Source organism: Eschscholzia californica, unplaced genomic scaffold (assembly GCF_041429995.1).
Source record: "Eschscholzia californica isolate CP2 unplaced genomic scaffold, dmEscCali1.0.p SCAF_1, whole genome shotgun sequence".
Taxonomy (NCBI): Eukaryota; Viridiplantae; Streptophyta; class Magnoliopsida; order Ranunculales; family Papaveraceae; genus Eschscholzia; species Eschscholzia californica.
In genome coordinates this window covers 55,563,554-55,585,816 of record NW_028238198.1, presented here as the reverse complement: position 1 = coordinate 55,585,816, position 22,263 = coordinate 55,563,554, and the positions used below count along the sequence as shown (strand labels likewise).

Below are 22,263 nucleotides of genomic sequence, written 5' to 3'. Positions count from 1 at the left end.
TGGGCGGGAATTTGAAATTTCGTTTGAAAATTTCAAAAGTTCGAAAAAAAAAATTTGAGACCGGGAAATTATTTTATTTACTGGAAATTTTTTTCTGTACTAGACACTTTTGCTGGGCGGGAATTTAAAATTTTCAAAAAAATTTCAAAATTTGCCCGGGAATTTGAAATTTCGTTTAAAAATTTGAAAATTTCGAAAAAAAGATTTCGTTTGAAAATTTCAAAAAAATTTGAAAATTGGAATTTTTTGTGTAAGGGAAATTATTTTATTTACCGGGAAGAGATGGTTTGCTGGGCGGGAATTTGAAATTTCGTTTTCAAATTTTCAAAAAATTTTGAAACTTTGAATTTTTCGTATACTGGTAAATTATTTTATTTACCAGACATTTTTTTTTTCAAGAAAACGTCAGCATGTCCCGTCCAAGGGCAAGAGGGGGATAAAAAAAAAAAATCTGACATTTGGACCTGCAACTAATTTTTGGGCAAGAGTGGATTTTTTTTGGGTTTACCCCCCACTTTTTGAACCCCTAGCTCAAAAATCCCTTTGTAAATGTATCTTATCTCAGAGTTAATTTCATTACCTTATGCCCTTATGAAACTGCCGATATATATGACCATTTGATTTGGTATTTCACAGACAAGACACCATTTCAACTCTGTAGTCGGACAAGAAAAAAAAAATAGAGGGAGAGAGAGATGGCTACGTTTGCAGGGACGACCCAGAAATGCAAGGCTTGCGAGAAGACAGTGTACTTAGTGGATCAACTCACTGCTGATAACAAAATCTATCACAAAGCTTGTTTCCGTTTCATTGCAAGGGTACTCTCAAGGTTTCATCTCTCTCTCTCTCTCTAGATTATATAGATATATGACTGACTACTTCGTCATCAGTTCTTAGATGGTTCTGCTTTTGCTTGTTAAATGATAAATCCCAATTTTACTTTCTTTTGTATCTTCAATTCCTAGTTTGGGTTCAATTGGTTACTGATGATGGATGATCTATTCCCTTTTACCTCTCAAATATCTTGTGGGTTTTTGCTTAACTCAATTTTGTCAACATCTCTCCTTCCTGAATAAAAGTTTTTTCTCTCATCTGCTTTTGATGGTAACGGTGATAAAAAAAATAGAGTAGTGTCAAAATAATTCCAGAACAGTGTGATATTAATTTTCTGACTTAATAAAAGCCTCGACAAAAATGTGAAAAAACTCGGGAAAAAAAAGTTATGAATTTGTTAATGACCTTTGGAATGGTAATAAGCGAAAAAGTTGACAATCCTTTGCTTGATCGTAAGAGGATCGAACGAAACCACAATGAATCTCCTTGTAACTTGAATGGAACATCCCACTAATAACCTTGCTTTTATATCATGTAAAAATTGAGAGATGTAGAGAGATACAAGAGAGAAATGTGATTCAAAGCTAATTTTATGTTGCGCCTTTGTGGCATAAAGAATAATCTCCGGGAATAAATTCTCTAGGGAATTCATGTTTTTTTATACATTCTCGGAGGCATATTATTTTTTAACCCAAAAATGAACTTGATCAAATATTGCTCCGTAATCTTCATCTTCTTTATCACCTTCGCAACCACAACTTCCCACCACCACAATTCCGACCACCACTGCCACCTCTTTTCTCTCATCTCTCACTCACTGTTACCTTCTTTCTCGGTCTCTCTCTCTCTCACTATCTCTCTCTATTGTTCTCCCTATCTATCTCTCTCGATCGATATCTTATTGTTTCTCGATCGATATCTCATTATTTCTCTCTGTTCCGGCGAGGGGAAGTGTTCCCTTCGCCGGAACCAGGTTTCGAGGAGGGTTTCGGGCGAAACCCTACGAGAATTTCGTGGCTCTGACCATTTCGTGGCCACAAACTCTGTGATCTCTACAGAGAGAGACAAAGATCTAGAGTGAGAACGATAGAGAAATAGTTTGTGAGAACGAAAGAGATAATGAGAGAGAAAGAGAATGAGAGAGAGTGATGATGTGAGACAGTGGGAGAGAGAAAGATTGTAAGAAAATGAGAGAGAGAGAGAGGAGGGGGGGGGGGGGGGGAGAGATTGTAAGTAAGAAACGAGAGAGGGGGGGGAGAGATTGTAAGTAAGAAACGAGAGAGGGGGGAGAGAGAGAGGATGAAGATTAGGGGCCAATATTTGATCAAGTTAATTTTTGAATTAAAAGAAGAATATGCCCTCTAAATACATCTTTATTGACTAATTTTTTATGCCCCGAAGATTTTTCTTTATTCCCCAAAGCCGCGACTTAATTTTATTCATTCATTTACACTTACACCAGCATTTACAGACTTTATATGAAACTTATTTACATAATTAGAAATATAAATAAAGAAACAATATAACTTATTTAGGAATACTAATATGATAATAGTTGGATTGACACTACTACTCTGTTGGATTGCCTTCATATTATTTGGGCATTCCCATTCTCTTTGATCAACATTATGTTTTAATAATATTTCTATATAAGGTGATGATTGGTTATGATATCCAAATCAATATAACTGATTTGTATATTATTCCAATACCTAGTTCCTCATGTTAGGGCTCTCGTTCAATGAGAAATATTTGTGTTACCCTTTGACAATTGCATTTAATGTTCTAATGGAAGTGGAGTTGAATATTTCCCAACCGTTCTGGTCCATTTACCGCTATTGCCTCGGTAATCATAGTAGCTAAATAATCCCAACGCGTTACATAAGGTAAATATTGTATAATTGTTCGGTTTTCCGCATTCTTCTGTGTAAATAACCTAATATGGGTTCACAGTCAATAACATCTTCACTATTTAGAGTAATGATCAGTCGAAGAACGCCATGCATCGTGGGTGGGGAGGTGAAAGATTTAGGTTTTGGTTGAGGAAAACCATATACCTCCATGTTTATTTATAATGGAAGAGAATTACAATGGTTGGAAATAAATAATGTAAACATAGAAATAATCCTAATTCTAGTGTATCTATATCTTGGAGATATATATGAGAATATTTCCCTGATTTATATCTTGGGTAGGAATTGTTGACTTGAGTACCACTTTTACCCTTATTACCCTCCCGCAAATTGAACGGAGGATCAAACTGGAAGTTCAATTTGGGAAATAACTTGATGAGACGATTCCTTGACACATTCTTCATTAAGGCAATAAAGGAATTGGTTGATGAAGAAACTTTTATTTTTGGTGAAGATCGATAGAAATATTACGGCAGTAACAACGAACAAACATGACATAGTAACAACGAGAAAGGTTGCACTTAGTGAGCATAACCATTCTAGGTTCAGCGGCTCATGACAACAACATGAGACATCTGCCTTGTGAAGACAAACTGACAAAACATCGACGAGGAGGCAGCAACCTTGCACTCCAAATGACGACAAATCACGACGGCCGATATTATCGATCGGCAAAAAAGAAAACCACCACTTTGTTTTTCTTACCGTCTTGCACCAATAATGAATTAACCCTACACTTTCTTGAACACCAATTTAAGTCCATCCACAAAACTCATTAAGATTGAAGATCCCCTTTCCTTTATAAATAATTCGTCCATCATTGATAACAAAAACCTCCCAAACCCATAACCGATACTTTTGATAACTAGAATCTCCACCATTGAAACCTTATTGAAAAAAAAAAACATAAAAAAGAAAAAAATTTCAATTGTAAACCTTCACTAAATTTATTGTGAAGTATAAACTAAACTAATTAAAAAACTAGAGAAAAAAATAAAAGAGAAAAAAAAAACAATGATTCCGGCGGACGGTAGTCATGGAAGAGCGTACCGCCGCCGTTTAAGCGGAAGCAAAATAGGATCTAAACTGTACTCTTTAGAGTTTTGTAGCTCTGAAACCATGAAAGATTTAGGTTTTGGTTGAGGAAAACTATATACCTCCATGTTTATTTATAATGGAAGAGAATTACAATGGTTGGAAATAAATAATGTAAACATAGAAATAATCCTAATTCTAGTGTATCTATATCTTGGAGATATATATGAGAATATTTCCCTGATTTATATCTTGGGCAGGAATTGTTGACTTGAGTACCACTTTTACCCTTATTATGAGGGCCCATATTGACTATCATGAGGTCTTTTCTTGTAGCTGGTACAGTCATATGTTTTTCCCCGATTCATTATTCCATGAATTGCTGAAAACAAAATGTCGCGTTTATCGAAATTTAAATCTTTCTGCAACTCTTTATGTTCTGTGTCCTTTCTATTTCTTTTTGCAGCTTGGAAACTATTCATCCTTCGAAGGTGTTCTATATTGCAGGCCTCACTTTGATCAACTATTCAAGATGACGGGTAGTTTGGACAAAAGTTTCGAGAGTGAGTGTTGGTTTCTTATCTTCAAATTAGATTCAATGAATATATATTTTGTTTAAGTTTGTCGAAAGAGTTGTGACTTTTTAGTATGAATTTGCAGAATTCTATATTTATTTCTAGCTTTGCTTCTTTTAATCTCATAACTAAAATTTGTTATTTTTCTTCCTTTTTAGGTGTTCCTAAAGTTCTTATGAGGCCTATTGATAAGGTAACTTTCATGGAAAACTTGTTACTTTCCTTTCATTAGACATACCAGTTTGTGTAGTAGCTCTACTTGTTCTCATATTACATAAGACTAAACACATAATACCTTTTCGTGTTTCTGATTGAAACTTCATAGCCCCCTGTTAGCAGTAAAGTTTCGAGTATGTTTGCTGGAACTCAAGATAAGTGTGTTGGTTGCAAGAAAACCGTGTATCCACTTGAGAAGGTTAGTTTTTGTTCTTCACAAATTTTATTATTAACGGATAGGAAGTTAACTAAGACACAGCTTGGTTTTGCCAATAGTCGATATACCACTGATCATTTCGAGGACTCCCAAATCACAATACTTAGATTTGTGGAGTTAGGCTGTGTAAATCCCAACACCTAGCTACCTTTGCCATTTTGTCCCCGGATAGGTGCAGCCACCACATGGTCCAGGTTTTGTTGCCTACCTAGAAGGCCTTGCGCACTCCAAGGTACTGGCATCTCACCTATAGCCCAGACTCCAAGGGTTTAGGATTCATAAGTCTTAGCTAAAGTCAACTTGGTTCCGCCAACAACCCTTGGCTCAGGTGGTAAGAGGTAAGTCTTCCAACTTAAACGTCAAGGGTTCGAGGCACACGCTTACCAATTCAAAAAAAAAAAAAAGTTAACTTGGTTAAGGAATATGCGTTAGACACTTTGGGCTTCTTCACTGGGAAGTATCCTAAACCCTTTCCTCGTATTCATGTACTGAATCTCATTTGTGCTAGTTGTTATGTATTGACCAAGTAGTTGGGCTCGCAAGTGACTCGCGGATTGACTTGACTCAAAAGCACAGACCTTAGTGGCTACTAAATGATGCATCATCTCAATTCTTTTTCTTGCTTAAATGGGAGATTCTAACATCCTCTCTTCAAAACATTGATTTAGTAGTGGATCGTGTTGCTTTTGTAGGTAGCAGTGGATGGAGCATCATATCACAAGCCATGCTTCAAGTGTTCATATGGAGGTTGTGTAATTAGTCCATCAAACTATATTGCTCCTGAGCACAAACTCTACTGTAGGCATCACCACACTCAGCTTTTCAAAGAGAAAGGAAACTTTAGTCAACTTGGCGACACCGAAATCATTAAAGGGGTGACTGAGAACACAGTATCTGAATGAGGAACTCTGGATATGAATTACTAAACTTCTTCGAATCTACAAGCGTTGTGAACCAAGAAGACAGTTTGCAATCACCATCTATAATAATGGATTTGTGTATTTATTTTACATTCGTTTCTTTTAAAATGTGAAAATTTTAGGTAAGTATTCCTTGTGTTTGAATAATGTAATAAGTGTTTCCTCGAATGCCAAGCAACTATTTAATGTTAATAGTCATTTTCATTAATTGTCTCATTTAATGGTCAAAATTTGGTAATTCAAATTGTCAAACATATTTTGTTTTCACGATCACCATGGTCTGTTTTTATAACCTAATCGCATGCAACTATTTTACCAAATAGTCCGGAGATGGGCATCTGTACTTTACAGCAATTTAATCCACTGCATAAAATATAAAAAGATCTTAAAAGAAATGATGTTGGTATTATTGCAAGAATTCTCTTCACATCTTAATTTCAATCTCCAAGAATGAATCATAGGCAACATATTCACCTGAAAAACCTTTTCAGGAAGTTCTCTTTGCAGTCCCAAAACTTAAATACTTCGCCGGTTAATAACTGCTAAATATCTTCATTACAACAAATAACGATATTGTGGTCGACAAAACTGGAATCACAAGGATGTTAATAGCACCCACGAAAGATGGTTTCCGTTTACATGTTGTCCGAGCCGTAATCATGTACCGCGAAGTTTTTGGGTAAACCTGCCAAAAGGCTACCAAAAACTGAGCCGACTAATAGCAGGTGTTTGAGGATTCAAAAGCTGCATTTTGGCATTCGAGCACTATATCTCACAATCTTCCTCAACTTCACCATCTGGATAAATATATAGATATATCAACTACTAGGGCCAAATCAAATGAAAGATAAAAGAGTTAATAGGTTCAGTTTTCTTACCATGGAGATGGACAGCTTTGTTGGCTTCATTATCAGCCTCGGAGTTAAATTCCTTAGGGAAGAAAGGCGTAAATATGTTAGAGAGGACATTATCAGAATATAATAATAAATGCAGAAAGTAAATAGATGATGCGTGAGCAGTTCATGATAAACAAGAACCCGCTGAACTACTAAAGAATTAATATCTGACAGTCCATGGACTTCGAAGTTATCCTCAAAACAATCAGAGTTGGATCATCTTCATGTAGACCCTACCATGGGGTTCATGGACAAGAACCCTTTGCACAAATCCAAAACCATTACATGTTCTATGATACGTAACAAGAAAATAGATGTGTTGTTACAGTCCATAAGTATCGAAAATTACAGAAAGTCTGACTGTAACACTCGCAAATTACGAAATATTGTACGAAATAAATAAGTTGATGGTACGTCTGATAGGAATTGTAAATACTGGGGGTAAGCAAATGGATTCATATTCTTTACTTTTGCGCCACTTCGGAAGACGCTTTGTGGCATTTGTGTACGCCCCTCATTTACAAATCCATCCGACAACAAAGACCTTAAGACACATTCCGATCATATCATAATAAGTTGACCCCTTTAATTCTATTAGATGATACACGAGCTTCTTCTTATGAATCTTCTACAAGGGCATTTCAATTTTGAATAGTAATATCACATACAGTTACTGATAAAACCAGTCAACAGAAGGCAAGCATGTAACATCAATTGTTGGAAGTCAATATAGAGGGAAAAAGCAGGTTACTTGCACAATTATTGAGCACATACTGAGGTTAACCATTTTTAAAAACTAATCGAGTTACTCATGTCATATCCTCGTGATGCTTAGGATGTCAGCCCTTAACCGAAAGAGATGCATTTGGCAAGAGGCTTGCAAACATATAAACATTCAGGTGAGATGGTATACCCTCAGAACATGCCGAATCTGGAATGAATTGAACTTATTCTTGAGCTCCTTCGCCTCCTTACACAAGGTTGTCATGTTATCATTCTTGGTTTTCCAAAGACCCTGTACCTGTTTGATGGAACATGCACATTACGTATAATCAAGGAAGTACCATCAAGCTGATAAATGGGCTTATCCTAGTGTTACTAGAAACTCTACCCTTTTGGTCCGCATTATCATTCCCCTTTCGGGTATTTCGGCGATCCAATATTCTAAATTTAGAGTATCGAATATCTAACCCTTAGTTTACAAAATTTCTTGTATAACATTATGGGATTAACAAGTCAAGTAGCTAAAAGTGTTTATATTTAGCTATTTAAATTTAATATTTGAAGTGTGACAAAAATGAGATCACTGGAGTGTAAAGATATCTGTGTCCACCAATAAGATATATATGCTTTCTAATGATTGTCAAATAGTACAAAACATACTGGGACCTAGAAGCTTAACAAATAGGTTAACCCTATCTTACCACATTACAAAAACATGGTAGGATACCACTACTAACATTGGTTTATCCAGCCAAACTGCATAACAGTAATTGGTAGATGGGAAGTATGACCAAGAAGTTAGATCCAAATACAGGAAAGTGCAACAACAGACCCAAAGCCTAAATTTATATTTTCAACAGCAATAAATAATACCAAGCCTAAAATAGTTTCAAGCAATCCAAATCATGCTATCAATCAAGATGAGTCTCATGACAGCTCCCAGAGTCTAACAAAAGGTTTTAAATTACAAACAAGACTTGACAACTAGTGCTTACAATTAATCGATTAGAGAAGATGTAAGACAATAATTACGAGAAACTAGGAAACATAGGATGTTGCCCGTTCAGGAAGCTATTCCAAGATGATGGTTATTAATTTTGCCCATAGTTTAAGGTGTCATTTGGCAACACAAAAAAGTAACTTTTTTTACTTAAGCAAAAAGGTATAGAAGTTAGTTTGGCAACGCAAAGATGAACTCGATTTAACTTAAGTCAAAAACTACTTTTTTAAGTTCATCTTTTTTGCTTTTGACTTCAAAATTAAGTCAGTTTTAGGGAGGAAAGTAGAAAAAAAAATCCATCTTTTTGGAGAGAAAAGGTGGGCAATACTTTGGGCGTAGAACAACTCATCTTCCTATTTCTCTCTCTAATGGACTTTGTTTCTGTCTATGTCGGTACATCATGCCACACTATTCCTGACTCTTCCTGCCTATAAATAATGGGTATTCATCATTTTGTATAAACACTAAAAAGAGAAAGTTACTGAATCGAAGGATCTGATTCATCAAATTAACTACTAAACAATCAACTTTCCCTCTCATGACTCTGCACAAGTAGGGGAAGTTTGAACTTTCTCACAGGTCTGGAAAACTAAGATGTCTTCTAATTCAAAGAACTAAAGAAAGTGGCTATTTGATTGGGAATTTTTGGATATTCAAATAAAATAACTTGTAATAAGATACCACCCCAAGAGTTTGTAATGATGTCTCAACGATAGAAAGTTCCAACTTGTTTCGCTTTTTTCCATTAATGGGGAGTTGTTTTAGCACCTGGCGAAACAAAAATCTTACAAAATGTGCCATAACAACCACAGGCTTGAAATAGACGCCTAGATACTAACGCTCCACTTTCCCATCTTCCTCTAAATAAAAAAGTTACATACATTAAAAACCAGAGAAAAAAGTCTACTGAGAAAAGAATGCCTGGGAGAGAGAGGAAGATAGGTTAATTTTTGGTTAGAGGAAGATGGTTTTATAGGTGGTTTTTATGCGAGTAATGGTTACCGGGTGAGTGTTTTTTAAGCAGGTATTTTGCCAAACTAACTTTATGTTATTTATGAATTTTTAAGTAAAAGAACTTCTACTACAAAGAAAATTACTTTTACTTTTCATTGCCAAACGAATTATAATCTCCTCGATGGTCTTGTGTTCATCTATATCTAATGTAAAAAAAATGAATTCAGTTCAATGGCACTATTAGAACCCGAAGAATTTGGTCTAGATAATGCAAATAATAAAAAGCTCCGGTCTACTGTTCAGGATACAACAATAAATCTAGTAGAAAACACAGAGAAGCAAGAGAACGAACCTGCATACATACGAGTTTTGAGTCACCTTGAACGGAAATTTTTGTAAACCCTTTTTCTAGGGCATGCTTCACACCTAAAATCATTGCTCGATACTCAGCCACATTATTGGTGGCAATACCTACACCTTCACGTAATCGACAAAGCTTTACAAAACATATGGTCAGATAGCTAAATTGTGCAAAAGGAGTACAATAACGAACTTGTTAAATGTAAAGATATCACAGTCCAAGGAAAAGTATACCAGCCGTCCATCCTCAGTTCGCAATATTGCTCCTGCACCAGCTGGTCCAGGATTTCCCTTTGAAGCACCATCAAACTCAAGAATACAAGAGGCCTGTAGATTAATATTTTAAGATTTAGAACGCGACACAAGAATAAGTTTTGTGATAATTGAATAGTTTTTTAGCAGAACGTTTCGGGAGATAACCTCAAATACAAACAAGAAAAAGAGCCGCAATTTATTTGGGTCATAATAAAGGAATGACAACCTTTTCACCAATTGGCGGAGAAAAATCGAAAGCACATTATCCTAGTAATCTAGAGACAATTATCCCCTGCACTATGCAGTTAAACTCGACCAAGTGAGCCGAGTGACTCGGGACCCTGCTCGGACTCGGGGGGTAGTCCGACCCGATTTTGGCCGAGCTCCCGAGTATAGGGGTTTCCAAGTGACTCGGCTGAGTTTTGGTCTGACTCGTGTGACTTGGAATCTCGGGTATGACTCGGAATTTTAGGAGTATTTTGGAATTAAAATCTGACTTGATGCATATAATATTTAATTGCTGTTCTGAATTCTTGAAACATGTAAAGATATCTAAAATTTTGGAAATTTACTAATAAAAACTCTAGAAACTACTAGTCGTAGTAGAACTAAATGTATTTAGAGATAACAAAAGACCAAAAGATCTTTAAGAATCTCTATAATAGCAAGTTCGAGACTTTGAAAGCTATAAGACCTAAATACCTATGTTGAAAAAGTCGGCAACGGGGACTAGTCGACGGACCCGGGACTGAGCTTAGTCGCTAATAGTCGTATTTACACGGGACTAGTCGTATAATATAAATATATAATTTCTTTTGTATAAGTAATTATGTATATGTATAAATATAAACATTTGAGACAAATATGAATAAATTCAGACCAACCAAAGTAATCTAAAATCATACTAGATGAAAAAGCAACATATGGTCTCTAGAGAGAGAGAAAGAGTAGTTAAAAGAAAAATGAAGAAGATAGAGAGAGAAACTTGTTTGAAATCTGGTTTGAAGAGGAAAATATCTTCAAAATCTACTTGAATCTTGTTTGAATGATGTTTGGAGATGAGAATATGAGTGAAGAAGCCAAAACTTCAAACCCTAGAGCAGCCTTCTCGTCGGAAAATAGAAGAAAAAAATCTCCCTTATAAGTCCCGACTAGCGGGACTAGTCAACTCGACCCTAGTCGGGCCGAGTCGGGGCTTTAGGCAAAATTAGGCCCGACTAGTGTTTTCAATCCTAGGCGAGTCGGCAAAGTGGGGACTGAGGAGTAGTCGGGGACCAGCAGGGGACTAGTCAGGACTTTTTCAACATAGCTAAATACTGCAAATAATAGTTTGAGAAGAGAAAAAAGAAGAGAAGAAATTGATTCTAAAGAGAGAAAATTTGAGAGAACAATAGTTGAAGAGAAATTGATTAAGTTATGATATGAATATTTTAATTTATAGTTTATTTTATTATTCTCCTAATCATTCGTAGTTATATAGTTTACATTAAAGTGAGAGCACTAAATTTGAATTACTGTAAGGGATTCTGGTTTGTCCAAGTTGGACACCTACTTGCTTATAGCTGTCACAGAGAAGTTAAAGATCAGTTTTTGGTTTGTACTATCCTCCCATCACCATTTTTAATAATTTTTCCAACTTATTGAGAAAAAAAGAATCATTTCTTCTAATCTTAAGTTAAATAAAAATTGATTACAAAAAGTTACGAGGCGTATGGTCTTGTTTTGGAATCAACATTTTTAACTTTTACAAGCATCAAACGTAATTAGCTTCCAGGATAACATGATCAAAATAGTACATCCAATCATATCAACAAAGACATCTTTCACTGCATCGATCTTCATGATAAGAATATGAACTTACAGTTTTAGAACAGGTAACCGAAGGATCTAATTTGATATGCTTGCTAGGTGTGGTTAAGTCCAATGGTTTCTGAAAACAGCAAGAATATCCAAGAAAAATAAGTGAAAGCATATACAATTATACAAAGAGGTAAAACACCTTAAAAACTCAACGAAAAACCTGTGGATCATTGCGTACTTAGCTAAACATACGAATACGATCATGACATAAGCCACTCCTCTAGATATTATTGTACAAATGTGACACATGATTCAGTTCTACATAAGATTATGAATTGATGATTACAGAGCGAACATCAAGCTCCATACATAGAAGTAGGATAGTTTAAGTTATAATGCTGTTGCAGAACTGGGCTTCACTGTATTTACTTTCAACAGGACCTTATGATGAAATAATCATTAAATATTAACTTACAAAGTGAATGCTCGATCCCAACACTTCCCCTGATCTCTTTGACAGTGGTACCTTTTCCAATGGTGGTTGCTGGAAAGAACAAGAGAATTTGATTTCGGCAAACTAGCAACAGTTTCAAATATATGGATTAAATATATTATGTCGTTAAATTTTAACTTACAAAGTTTATGCTCGATCCCAGGACTTCGCCTGATCTCTTTGACGGTAGTACCTTTTCCAGTGGTGGTTGCTGAAAAAGATTTTGGTATCGGAGAATCAGCACAATTTCAAATATAAGAATTAACTATAGTTTATTCGAGGAAAAGAATTGTTAAACAAAAGGAGAAAAAATTTGTAAGAGAATAATTTAATAGTTTTACGAGTTATCTCCTGGCTAGCTTCAAATCGACCACCATTAGAATCGTAAGAATGCACTTTTCAAAAACCAGAAAAATACACCAAATGAGAATGAGCATTTAGAATCCAAATGCAAGTTATAAAGGAGAAGCAAAAAACTGTAGAGAATGGGAAATAAAAAATCCTACTCTTTGTAAAGAGCACATTATGCGGATCTACAATGTGGAATCCAATGACAGTATTTCAGGCTACAGTTATTAACCAAAATTTACTAACCAACCAAATTCAGGCCCAGAGTCCATTTATGGGTGTCACTCAAAAGCTTCGCTCTGGATAGTAATCTGACGATTTTAGAGCATGTGCAAAGAACATAATGAAAAGAACATATTTCTACCGACACATGAATTTGTGGCTTTTGGAACATATATATTTGAAATATAGCACCATCTGAAGATGACCAATTGAAATCTTTGAAAAAGTTTTTCACCTGCAATTCTCCAAAAGAAAACATAACCAAATAAAATCAAAATCTTCATCAAACGTCTTCTCCTTTAACAGATTTACACTCATCTCGGGAAATGTAGAACCAGCAATGAGATCCTAAGACTCGCTAACACATACTACCTGCAAAGAAAATTATGTACAGCATCTTTCCACCAACATTTATGAATGTGTGTCTTTTGGAGCATCTCTATTTGAAATATAGCACCATCAGAAGGTGACATACTGACATATCGAAACCCTTGGCTATGTTTTCAGCTCAGTTTTTTCAAAAGAAAACAAAACCGAAGTAAAAAATGAAACCTTCATCAAGAGCATTGTATTTCAACCCAATTTACTCTCATCCAGAGAGACGTAATAACAGCAATGAGATCCTGAAACTCAATACATACTGCGTATTCATGTTTAAGAGAGAAAGAAAGTTCAAGTACCTCACCTGAAATGGACAAGGCACAAGCTCCCCAAAGAGATCCGCGTTTACATCTATGGCATTGACAGTATACAAGGCATTCTGAAAACCGCGTGAGCTAAGATATTCCGTAGTCTCCTTAGGCAAAGAATACCCTTTGAACACACTAACAGAAGGATCACATACCTAGAAAAAACACAAGAAAACATCACTACCCACACTCTATCCACCAAAAAGAACTACAACAAAGTATAATGGTAGTATAAGAGAAAAATTACAGATGTTCCAACTTGAGCTTGGCAATCAGCTAAAGTCCGATAAACACCAATGATATCCCCCTTTCGAACAACATAAAAAGCATCTTTCTCTTTCTCCATAACCAACAGTTGAGGATCAGCCTCCTTCAATTTTTTAGACCGTGTTCGTCGAGGAGCAGCAGAAGAATAGGAGTTACAACAAAATCTATTCAACATTACATGTAAATTAATGGCTTGAATACCAGCATAATTTATCCTTCTTTTCAATGATAATGATACATAACTAGAAAACCCTAATAAATAAGAAGGATTCCTTGTGATGAAATGACTTGTCTTTGAAAATACAGCCGCAGAAGATACATATAACAATGAATTCATCACTGTGTTTCCCCACATAATCTTCAAATTTCTGGAAAAAGCATTTTTAGGGTTACTTTTTAAAGGTTCAGATGATACTTCAGATGCCTTAGATGATGATTGAAACTGAAAACTCAAGAAGAAATAAACTTTGAATTGATTTTCAACTCAAAATTGAGGGTGAGGGTTTAATGAAATTAAAAAGATTGAGCTAAACCCTAGTTTGCGAAAGTACAAAAAAATAAAAACAATGTTCGATTGATTATAGCGAAGGGTTTTGAAATGTAAAGATGGATGAAAACCTAATTGTTTACCTCTTTGATATCTACAGCTGCGGCGAGTTGCAGGAAACCAGATAAGATATGGAGAAGGGACTTTCTCCCTTTTCGTGTGCCTTCTCAGGTGAGCTTTCGGTGAGGATCCCAGGGTGATAGGTTGAGGGGAAATTCTATAGACACCCTCGGTTTGGTTATAAGTAAGTTCAGTCGTTCTGGCTCGGGAAAGGCACGGTAGAAGAGCGAACCTACTGTGATGGGGTTGGGCTCCCAATTTTAGAGCTCTTAGAGCAACTCCAATGTGTGGGTGGGGTGGGGCTCCCAAATTTTGAATGTGTGGGTGGGGTGGGGCTCCCAAATTCAAAATTTGGGAGCCCCAGCCCACGGAGTCCAACCCGAGATAGATAATTTCGAAAAGATAAACACAAAAAAAAAAAAAAAAAAAAAAAAGATTTCAAAGTAGCTCAAAACATTTTAAGAAGATTTAAACAAAAAAACAATTGAAAAAAAAAAATTTTAAGTGGGGTGGATCCCCTACCCCATTTGTTACCGTTGGGTTCCCAATGGTAACATTTTGGGGTTGGGAGCCCCCCAGCCCGGGCTCCCAGTCCCACCGGGAGCCCAGCCCCGAGGCTCCCGGGTTGGGCAGCCAAATATGGGGGCTCGGCTCCCAAAATTTGAATTTTGGGAGCCCAATACACTGGCTTTGCTCTTATCATTTTTTTTTCCTGTTATACCAAGGCCGCGACTTTGGGATATAAAAAAATCTCTAGGGAATAAAGATTTTGGGTCAATAAAATTTGACCTGTGGCGCATATTCGTTTTAGGTCCAAAAATAATTCTGATTACTTTTTAATCCTTCATCTTTATTTTCATCTTCACCAAAGCATCCAGGTATACCCATATAAATATCTTCATCAGAGTTGCTTCAATGGAGTTTCTTTAATTTGAAATCAAGTTAAAATTATATGAAGCAAAATTAATTTATCCTGGAACTATATTAGGATTCACTTCAACTTCACTTTTTTAAAAAGTTATAGTTAATTTTGTACCCTAACAGTAAAGATGAAAGAATCACAAAGACTAACAAATGAATTATTTGAAATTGTAAGAGAAACTAACTTCAACTTCATTTTTTTAAGAAGTTATAGTAAATTTTGTGCCCTAACAGTAAAGATGAAAGAATCACAAAGACTAACAAATGAATTATTTGAAATTGTAAGAGAAACTTTGGATGTCCTGATTGTATCATAGATGTATATCTTTTAAGATGGGTGAAGTTGTTAATCCCCTTTTCTGAAAACTCCAAGGACACTGAAATAAATTGGGAAGATGAACAAATTAGGGCTTTCATAGTTTCGAGGATTGGTTTGGAATCGGCTCGAGTCCTTCTTCAATCTATCAATGAAGGAAGCGGATCTACTGTTACAGCCATGATGAAGGGGCTCCCCTTCGTCTTCTTCGTTTCACCATGGCAGCAGGGCAACGGATAGGCTTTTTAGAAAGGGAAACAAGGAAAGGATGAGAAAGAAAAGGGGAAGGAGGGAGAGATAGAGAGAGAGAGTGAGAGGAGGAGAAAGAGAATTAATGGTGATAATGGTTGTGGACCGAAATTATTGTGGTGGTGTTTGTGGGTGGAATTGGGGGAGATGAAGATTAAGGGCTAAAGTACAAACATATTTAACTTTGGACCAAAAACAAATATGTCCTCTAAGTCAATTTGTTTTTTTCTTGGAAGTCGACTACGATCTACGTATGTCGTTACATTTGGCACTTGATACATCATAGATGTGATAAGCTCGATAACCGCCCACTCAAACACTAACAAGACCGGGCCTATAGCCCAACTAGGCAAGGCCTAAAGTCCAACAACATTATTTACACCCTAATAATCCCAATTCAAATAACCAAAAATTCTACCTTCTCTGGGACTCGAACCTGGGACCTCCAGGGATTTATGGAGTTTATGTCAACACCTTGGAACCACTTAGGCTACCAACCGTTGACTCTCTAAGTCAATCTTAACTGACTAAGACTTTATTCCCCTGAGATTTTTTTTTATTCGCCAAAGAATCCACCTATATCAATCATATAATTTAAACAATCCTTTTTTAAACATTCTAGGAGACTCGTGTCAACCTCCCAAGTCAGGGTTCAGGTGGAAGAGCTCTTTCGAGTCCACTTTCCTAATGACTTTGACGAGGGTTTACTTATGTATTTCTTCGGTCAAAGTGATTTCTTTCTGAAGGATATGTCCTTTCGGTCTGAAGGAGATTTCCTTCTGAAGGAGTGTCCTTTAACCAAGATGCGAATGCGTCAATTTGACGAATATGATGATGATGAGTTTATCCAGAAGATCATCTACTCTGGTCGAATTAGGGATCATAATGCTCAACTAGAACCCAACTAGCTGCCCTGGCGGGCCATATCTAAAAGGAATCCTAGATGGAAAGAACTTCCATGTGGGATTCCCACTCAGAAAAGGTTTATGAGTCTTATCATTTATGGAGTTCTTATTCAATCATATTTGGAATATGATTTTAACTTTAGGGCTCTCTATATAAGGACTATTATAGAGCAGAAAATGTGTGAAATTGTTTCAGGAGAAAATCTATCTCTACAACATCATGTAGAGAAATATATTTTAGAGAAAAAGCTCCAAACATATCTATATAGTCAAAGAAGAAGAGTTTCTTACCTTCTTTCGAACAAGCTATTTCTGCTGCTAGATTCTCCACTAAACGATGATGTCACATTTGTATAACTACGTTTCCACCGTGTCCTACAGACGCGACAGATTCTTCTTGGGTAACGCCGTAATATTCTCAAAATTTTCTATGCGAATTAACAACTTCAATAATTTCGGTAATCTTCATATTTTAGATTCCAACATTAGTAGCGAAGAGAAAGTTACAGAGAAGAGGGAGAAAGAGAAAAATATGTGTCCGGTTGTGGGCAAGTGATTTATGTAGTTTAGGATACTCCTGATTTAGTGGAGAGATATCCATAATCCATTTAGTGGGGAGATTTCCTTGGAGAAACCGTGAGAAGTAAAGTAGAATGAGAAGAAAATGGGGTGGTAGTTATGGAAATGGGGTGGTAGTTATGGAAATGGGGTGGTAGTTATGGAGAGGAATCTATAACTGATTTAGTGGAGGGATATCCGTAACTGACTTTGGTATTTAAAAAATAATAATAATCAATGACACTATTACCCTTCCATATTGAATAGTTTTACAGAAAGATGGATTCATATCAGCCGTCGAATATGATCTTTATAAAACTCTCATTAAAAATGGTCATTCATATTTATACCTAACATAACCGACTGACCTGTTTTATAATATAGGATTAGATTAGATGTGATAAAATTAAGGATTCGGCCTTTCGTATGTTGCAGGGATAGTTTTAAAGGCGGTTCCGAAGTCTTATTGGCGCCTAAATTGGTCAGATTGTGAAGATTACCCTTTGTGCAACTCCAGTAGTTAGACTGTTTCACTTTCACCTACCTGTTACATTATAGGACCGTTACAGGATTTGAACTTATTGTCTAACCGTTCTTTTACTATGAGCTTCCAGCCTTCCCGCCAGAACAACCTAAAGAAACAGCCTCTTCAAGAACTCAATCTCGTCAAGCATATATTCTGTTCTTAGATTACTATGCAGTGAAGAATTATGTGAACAAAAAATGTTTCCAAAGATACCCACCAATATTCCTTCCCATCTGAGTGTCAAGTTCATGAAATTATATGCCAATTCTGGTGATATTAAGAATGCTCATCGAATGTTCGATAAAATTCCTCAACCAGATCTTCCCTCTTGGACAATTCTAATATCTGCTTATACGAAACATGGTTTACCCAAAGAATCAATTGAAATCTATATGAATTTGCGAAAAATGAATGTAGAACCTGATAAATTGGTCTTATTATCTGTTGCTAAGGCTTGTTCTGAGTTGGGAAATCTGGTTAAAGCTAAAGATATTCATGAAGATGCAATTAGATATGGGTTTGGGTCAGATCTTTTACTTGGGAATGCATTTATTTATATGTATGGGAAATGTAAGTTCATTCAAGGTGCACAGAAGGTGTTTGACGAATTACCTATTAGAGATGTGATTTCGTGGACTTCAATTTTGTCTTGTCATATTAACTGTGGGTATCCAAGAGAAGCTCTTATGATTTTTCGTCAAATGTGTTTGAATGGGGTGAATCCCAACTCTTTGACAATTTCATCCGTTCTTCCCGCTTGTTCGGATTTAAAGTATTTGAAATTGGGTAAAGAGATTCATGGTTTTTTGATAAGAAATGGTATGGGACATAACATTTTTATTACTAGTGGACTAGTTAAAATGTATGCTAATTGTTCAAGCATCAAACAAGCCCAATCTGTCTTTGATAACATGTCTAGGAGAGACACTGTATCTTGGAATGTGATTTTGACTATGAATTTCAATAATGGAGGATGTGAGAAAGCTCTAAATCTCTTCGAGCAGATGGAGAATGAAGGAGTTAAGTTGAATACTGCAACATGGAATGCCATGATTGGTGGTTGTACACAAAATGGACGAACGAAGCAAGCACTTGATTTACTTGTACGGATGCAACATTTCGGATACAACCCAAATCATATAACAGTTGCCAGTGTCTTACCAGCTTGCACCGATTTAGAAACCCTAAGGGGAGGCAAAGAAATCCATGGATATAGCTACAGACATCAGTATATCAAAGATATAATGGTAGCGACCTGTCTTGTTATCATGTACGCAAAATGTGGTGAATTGGAATTTTCTAAGAGAGTATTCAATGACTTGCCCAGAAAAGATACCATTGCTTGGAACACAATGATCTTGGCAAACTCAATGCATGGGAATGGAGACGAAGCTTTATCTCTTTTCCACACAATGTTGAATTCGGGTATGAAACCAAACTCTGTTACCTTCACCGCAGTTTTATCCGGCTGTAGTCATTCACGGCTTGTTGACGATGCCAAATTGATTTTTAACTCAATGAGCAGAACTTACATGATTGAACCTGATAAAGATCACTATTCTTGTATGGTTGATGTTCTTAGCCGTGCAGGTCAGCTAGAAGAAGCATACGACTTTATCACAAAAATGCCAATAGAACCAACTCCCGGTGCTTGGGGAGCACTATTAGGAGCTTGTAGAGTATATAAGAATGTAGAGTTAGGTAAACTTGCAGCAGAACACTTATTTGAGATCGAACCAGATAATCCAGGTAACTATGTATTGTTATCTAACATACTAGTTGGTGCGAAACAATGGGATGATGCATCCAAAATTAGGAAACTAATGAGAGAAAAAGGGATAGTAAAAATGCCAGGTTGTAGTTGGGTTCAAGTGAAGAATAAGGTGTACACTTTTGTAGCAGGAGATAAGAAGAACGGTCTGAGCGATGAAATCTATGATTTTCTAGATGAGTTGGGTAAGAAGATGAGGCTAGCTGGTTATTTACCCAACACGGACTACGTCCTCCAAGATGTGGATCAAGAGGAGAAAGAACAAGTTTTGTGCAGTCATAGTGAGAAGCTTGCCGTTGCTTTTGCTATATTAAATTTGAATGGTGAATCATCTATACGTGTGTTCAAGAACTTAAGAGTTTGTGGAGATTGCCATAATGCCATCAAGTTCATGTCCATGATTGTTGGGGTTCAGATCACTTTAAGAGATTCCTTGAGGTTTCACCATTTCAAAGATGGAAATTGTTCATGTCGAGACTTTTGGTAATCACTTAAATCGATTCATATATTTCTTAATAGAGGAAGAGAAATGTGAATGAAGTTATAAAGAGAAGAAGTTACATCCCCCTTGTGGAAGAAGACATAACAAGTAAAGCAGAACAACAAAGAGGAGAAGAAATGTTTTTGGGGGTATGTTGTTTCCAGGATAACAATAAAGAACTCACAGGGACAAAGTTTTTCTGCCGGGGTTCACCCAAATATCGAGGTAGTCGAAGACAAGAAAAGAGATTTGAATGCTAAACTAAGACTCTTGTGCCATTACTCAATAAGGTAAGAAGTATAATTGGATGTTTAGTTTTAGTGATTCAGTGCTTTTCCTTTTGAGTGACGATATTCATTCTTTTCTACTTCTTTCGCTGTCTTTCTTTTCATAACTTTTTTCAATGGGTGCTACTGCTAACTCCGGGAGGATCTTCTTATTTAACTGGTAAGTTGTGTGTATCATCAGAGAATGCGTGTGGGGAGATGGGCCCTTGCCTCCTTGGACTTGCGACGGTAACCTACTCCAACAGGCAGGAGCGTGAGAAGGGATGCCACAAGTGCGGTCGCAGTACTGGGTCCTCTCAAACACCAAGTTCCTCTTAAAGTATATAGTAGATGAGTTGTAGCTTAATTGGTGAGGATTTTTTTACAAGCAGGAAATCATGAGTTCAATTCTCCTTTCGAATATTCTGTGGAGTTGTCAATTAGGATTACCTTAGATGGTGCTTCTAGGATATTGATAAGGGAATTTCAAGTTCAATATTTATTGTTTTCATTTTTTTTGTGTTTTTGAGAACAAAAATAAAGTGCATTTGTGTAGAAGTAGATTTGTTTTTGTTTAATAAATATAATTCAGCTCAATCCTTCTTTTTTTGAGTACTTTGTGGTACCAAATACATAGTTAAAATGTTCATTTTGATGTATCTAGAATAAAAATCTTATCTAGTTTAAATTATTCGGAATTATATCTTCTAGTATGTATAGTATAAAGAACCATGCTAAGTTTTATATTAATGGAAATTTGGCTAAAGACTCAATTTTAAACTTTTTTTTAGTTAAAAAGACAAGTTATAATTTTCTAGGTTAAAAACTCAATTTATATTTTTTTTTCGTTAAAATATCAAATATTTGTATTTTGTTTGAGTAAAAACCCAATGTTTTGTACAAAGTTGTAGCAAAGCTGTCGCAAAGTGTGTAAAGCTGTTGCAAAATTGTCGCAAAGTTTTGTAAAGCTGTTGCAAAGTTGTTGCAACGTGTTGCAAAACTATTGCAACGTGTTGCAAAACTGTTGCAAGTTATTGCAAATTAAAAATGTATACAGGGAGCTGAAGACTGAAAATAATTGATTGATCATTTTTCACCAAAATAAAAAATTTATAGGGAGTTTTGCCCAAATTTCAAATTATCTTATGAGGACCTACATAAAGTTTTGGAGTTCTCTCTCTCTTTTTCTGCCACACCCCCGCCAAAAGGTTGCGGACGAAGTGTAGGGGTACTGATCTTGTTCATTGAATCCCTCCTTCACAACTTAAAATCATACTTTCATGTCTATACATTTTATAGCTGATTTTTTCATCTTAAAATTTGGGTGTTTGCCGAAAATGAGTGTATACCTTTATAGCTTAATTAGTCATTAAAATGAATTCTTAAACTCATTCGTCGAAAGCACAAGGTTGAAGGATAGTGAAGATGGTTTGGATGGAAGGAAAGGTAACAAGGGCGCTACTATAAACACCCGACCAAACTACTACAAGCGGGCGGCTATTTTCTTGACTCGGGTCAATGAGCTCTCTATAAGCACCCAATCACCCAACGTAGATAAAGTTCACCTCCTTCTATTTTAATCTTCTTCTTCCAAAACAAAATTCCTTTTCTTTTTTCAAAACAAAATCCTAGGTAAAGGTACACTACAATCGACAATCTCCGACACCGATACTAAACAGCGGCAACTCAAATAAACTGAACAATCAATCCGAGTGAGATATTCATCTTTGAACTATGTTATATCATCTTATTAAAAGAAGATAATCATGGAAGAAGGAGATTCTTAAAATATGAGTTCTACATCGACTGAAACTTTTCAACCTACTACCAGACAAGGAAAAGTTCGTCATGAGGTGTACAACCATTCCCCGACTTATTATTTCATGTTTGAATATGTATTGTATAGTTCAGTACAGAAAATAATTTAATCTGGGCTACGTGGACGG

At 36.0% G+C, this 22,263-nt stretch overlaps 1 protein-coding gene and 2 pseudogenes across 5 annotated transcripts; 2 read left to right on the top strand and 1 right to left on the bottom strand.

Moving 5' to 3' along the window:
• Positions 1–667: 667 nt before the first annotated feature.
• Positions 668–5,918, top strand: LOC147567709 (LIM domain-containing protein WLIM1-like; annotated as a pseudogene). Its single transcript, XR_015230828.1, has 5 exons — positions 668–829; positions 4,249–4,345; positions 4,516–4,550; positions 4,683–4,772; positions 5,483–5,918. The product of XR_015230828.1 is annotated as an LIM domain-containing protein WLIM1-like (transcript).
• Positions 5,919–6,095: 177 nt separating this feature from the next.
• LOC147567708 (uncharacterized) lies at positions 6,096–14,558 on the bottom strand. 2 transcript variants are annotated; one of them, XM_086654313.1, is made up of 11 exons: positions 14,348–14,558; positions 13,698–13,881; positions 13,447–13,605; positions 12,334–12,402; positions 12,174–12,242; positions 11,760–11,828; positions 9,878–9,970; positions 9,636–9,779; positions 7,520–7,627; positions 6,589–6,640; positions 6,096–6,507 (listed from the first exon to the last, which is right to left on the bottom strand). In XM_086654313.1, the coding sequence occupies exons 2-11, from the start codon at positions 13,794–13,796 to the stop codon at positions 6,476–6,478; spliced, it is 894 nt and encodes a 297-aa protein (XP_086510439.1). In that variant the 5' UTR covers positions 13,797–13,881; positions 14,348–14,558; the 3' UTR covers positions 6,096–6,475. The 2 variants fall into 2 exon arrangements, with proteins under 2 accessions (XP_086510439.1, XP_086510438.1); XM_086654312.1 differs by having other exon boundaries at positions 13,698–14,085; positions 14,348–14,524.
• A 2,979-nt stretch (positions 14,559–17,537) lies between these two features.
• On the top strand, positions 17,538–20,914 carry LOC147567707 (pentatricopeptide repeat-containing protein At1g20230 pseudogene; annotated as a pseudogene). 2 transcript variants are annotated; one of them, XR_015230826.1, is made up of 2 exons: positions 17,538–20,341; positions 20,444–20,914. The product of XR_015230826.1 is annotated as a pentatricopeptide repeat-containing protein At1g20230 pseudogene, transcript variant X1 (transcript). The 2 variants fall into 2 exon arrangements; XR_015230827.1 differs by having other exon boundaries at positions 17,624–20,341; positions 20,520–20,914.
• Positions 20,915–22,263: the final 1,349 nt, after the last annotated feature.

Bases quoted from the DNA above. Each gene is read 5' to 3' on its own strand.
- LOC147567708 (XM_086654312.1), bottom strand. From the start codon at position 14,072: ATGTGGGGAAACACAGTGATGAATTCATTGTTATATGTATCTTCTGCG. The intron at 12,243-12,333 runs GTAAGTTAAAAT...TGTTCTTTCCAG, and splicing joins TGGGATCGAGCATAAACTTT to CAACCACCATTGGAAAAGGT. The intron at 9,780-9,877 runs GTATACTTTTCC...TGTTTTGTAAAG, and splicing joins GAACTGAGGATGGACGGCTG to CTTTGTCGATTACGTGAAGG.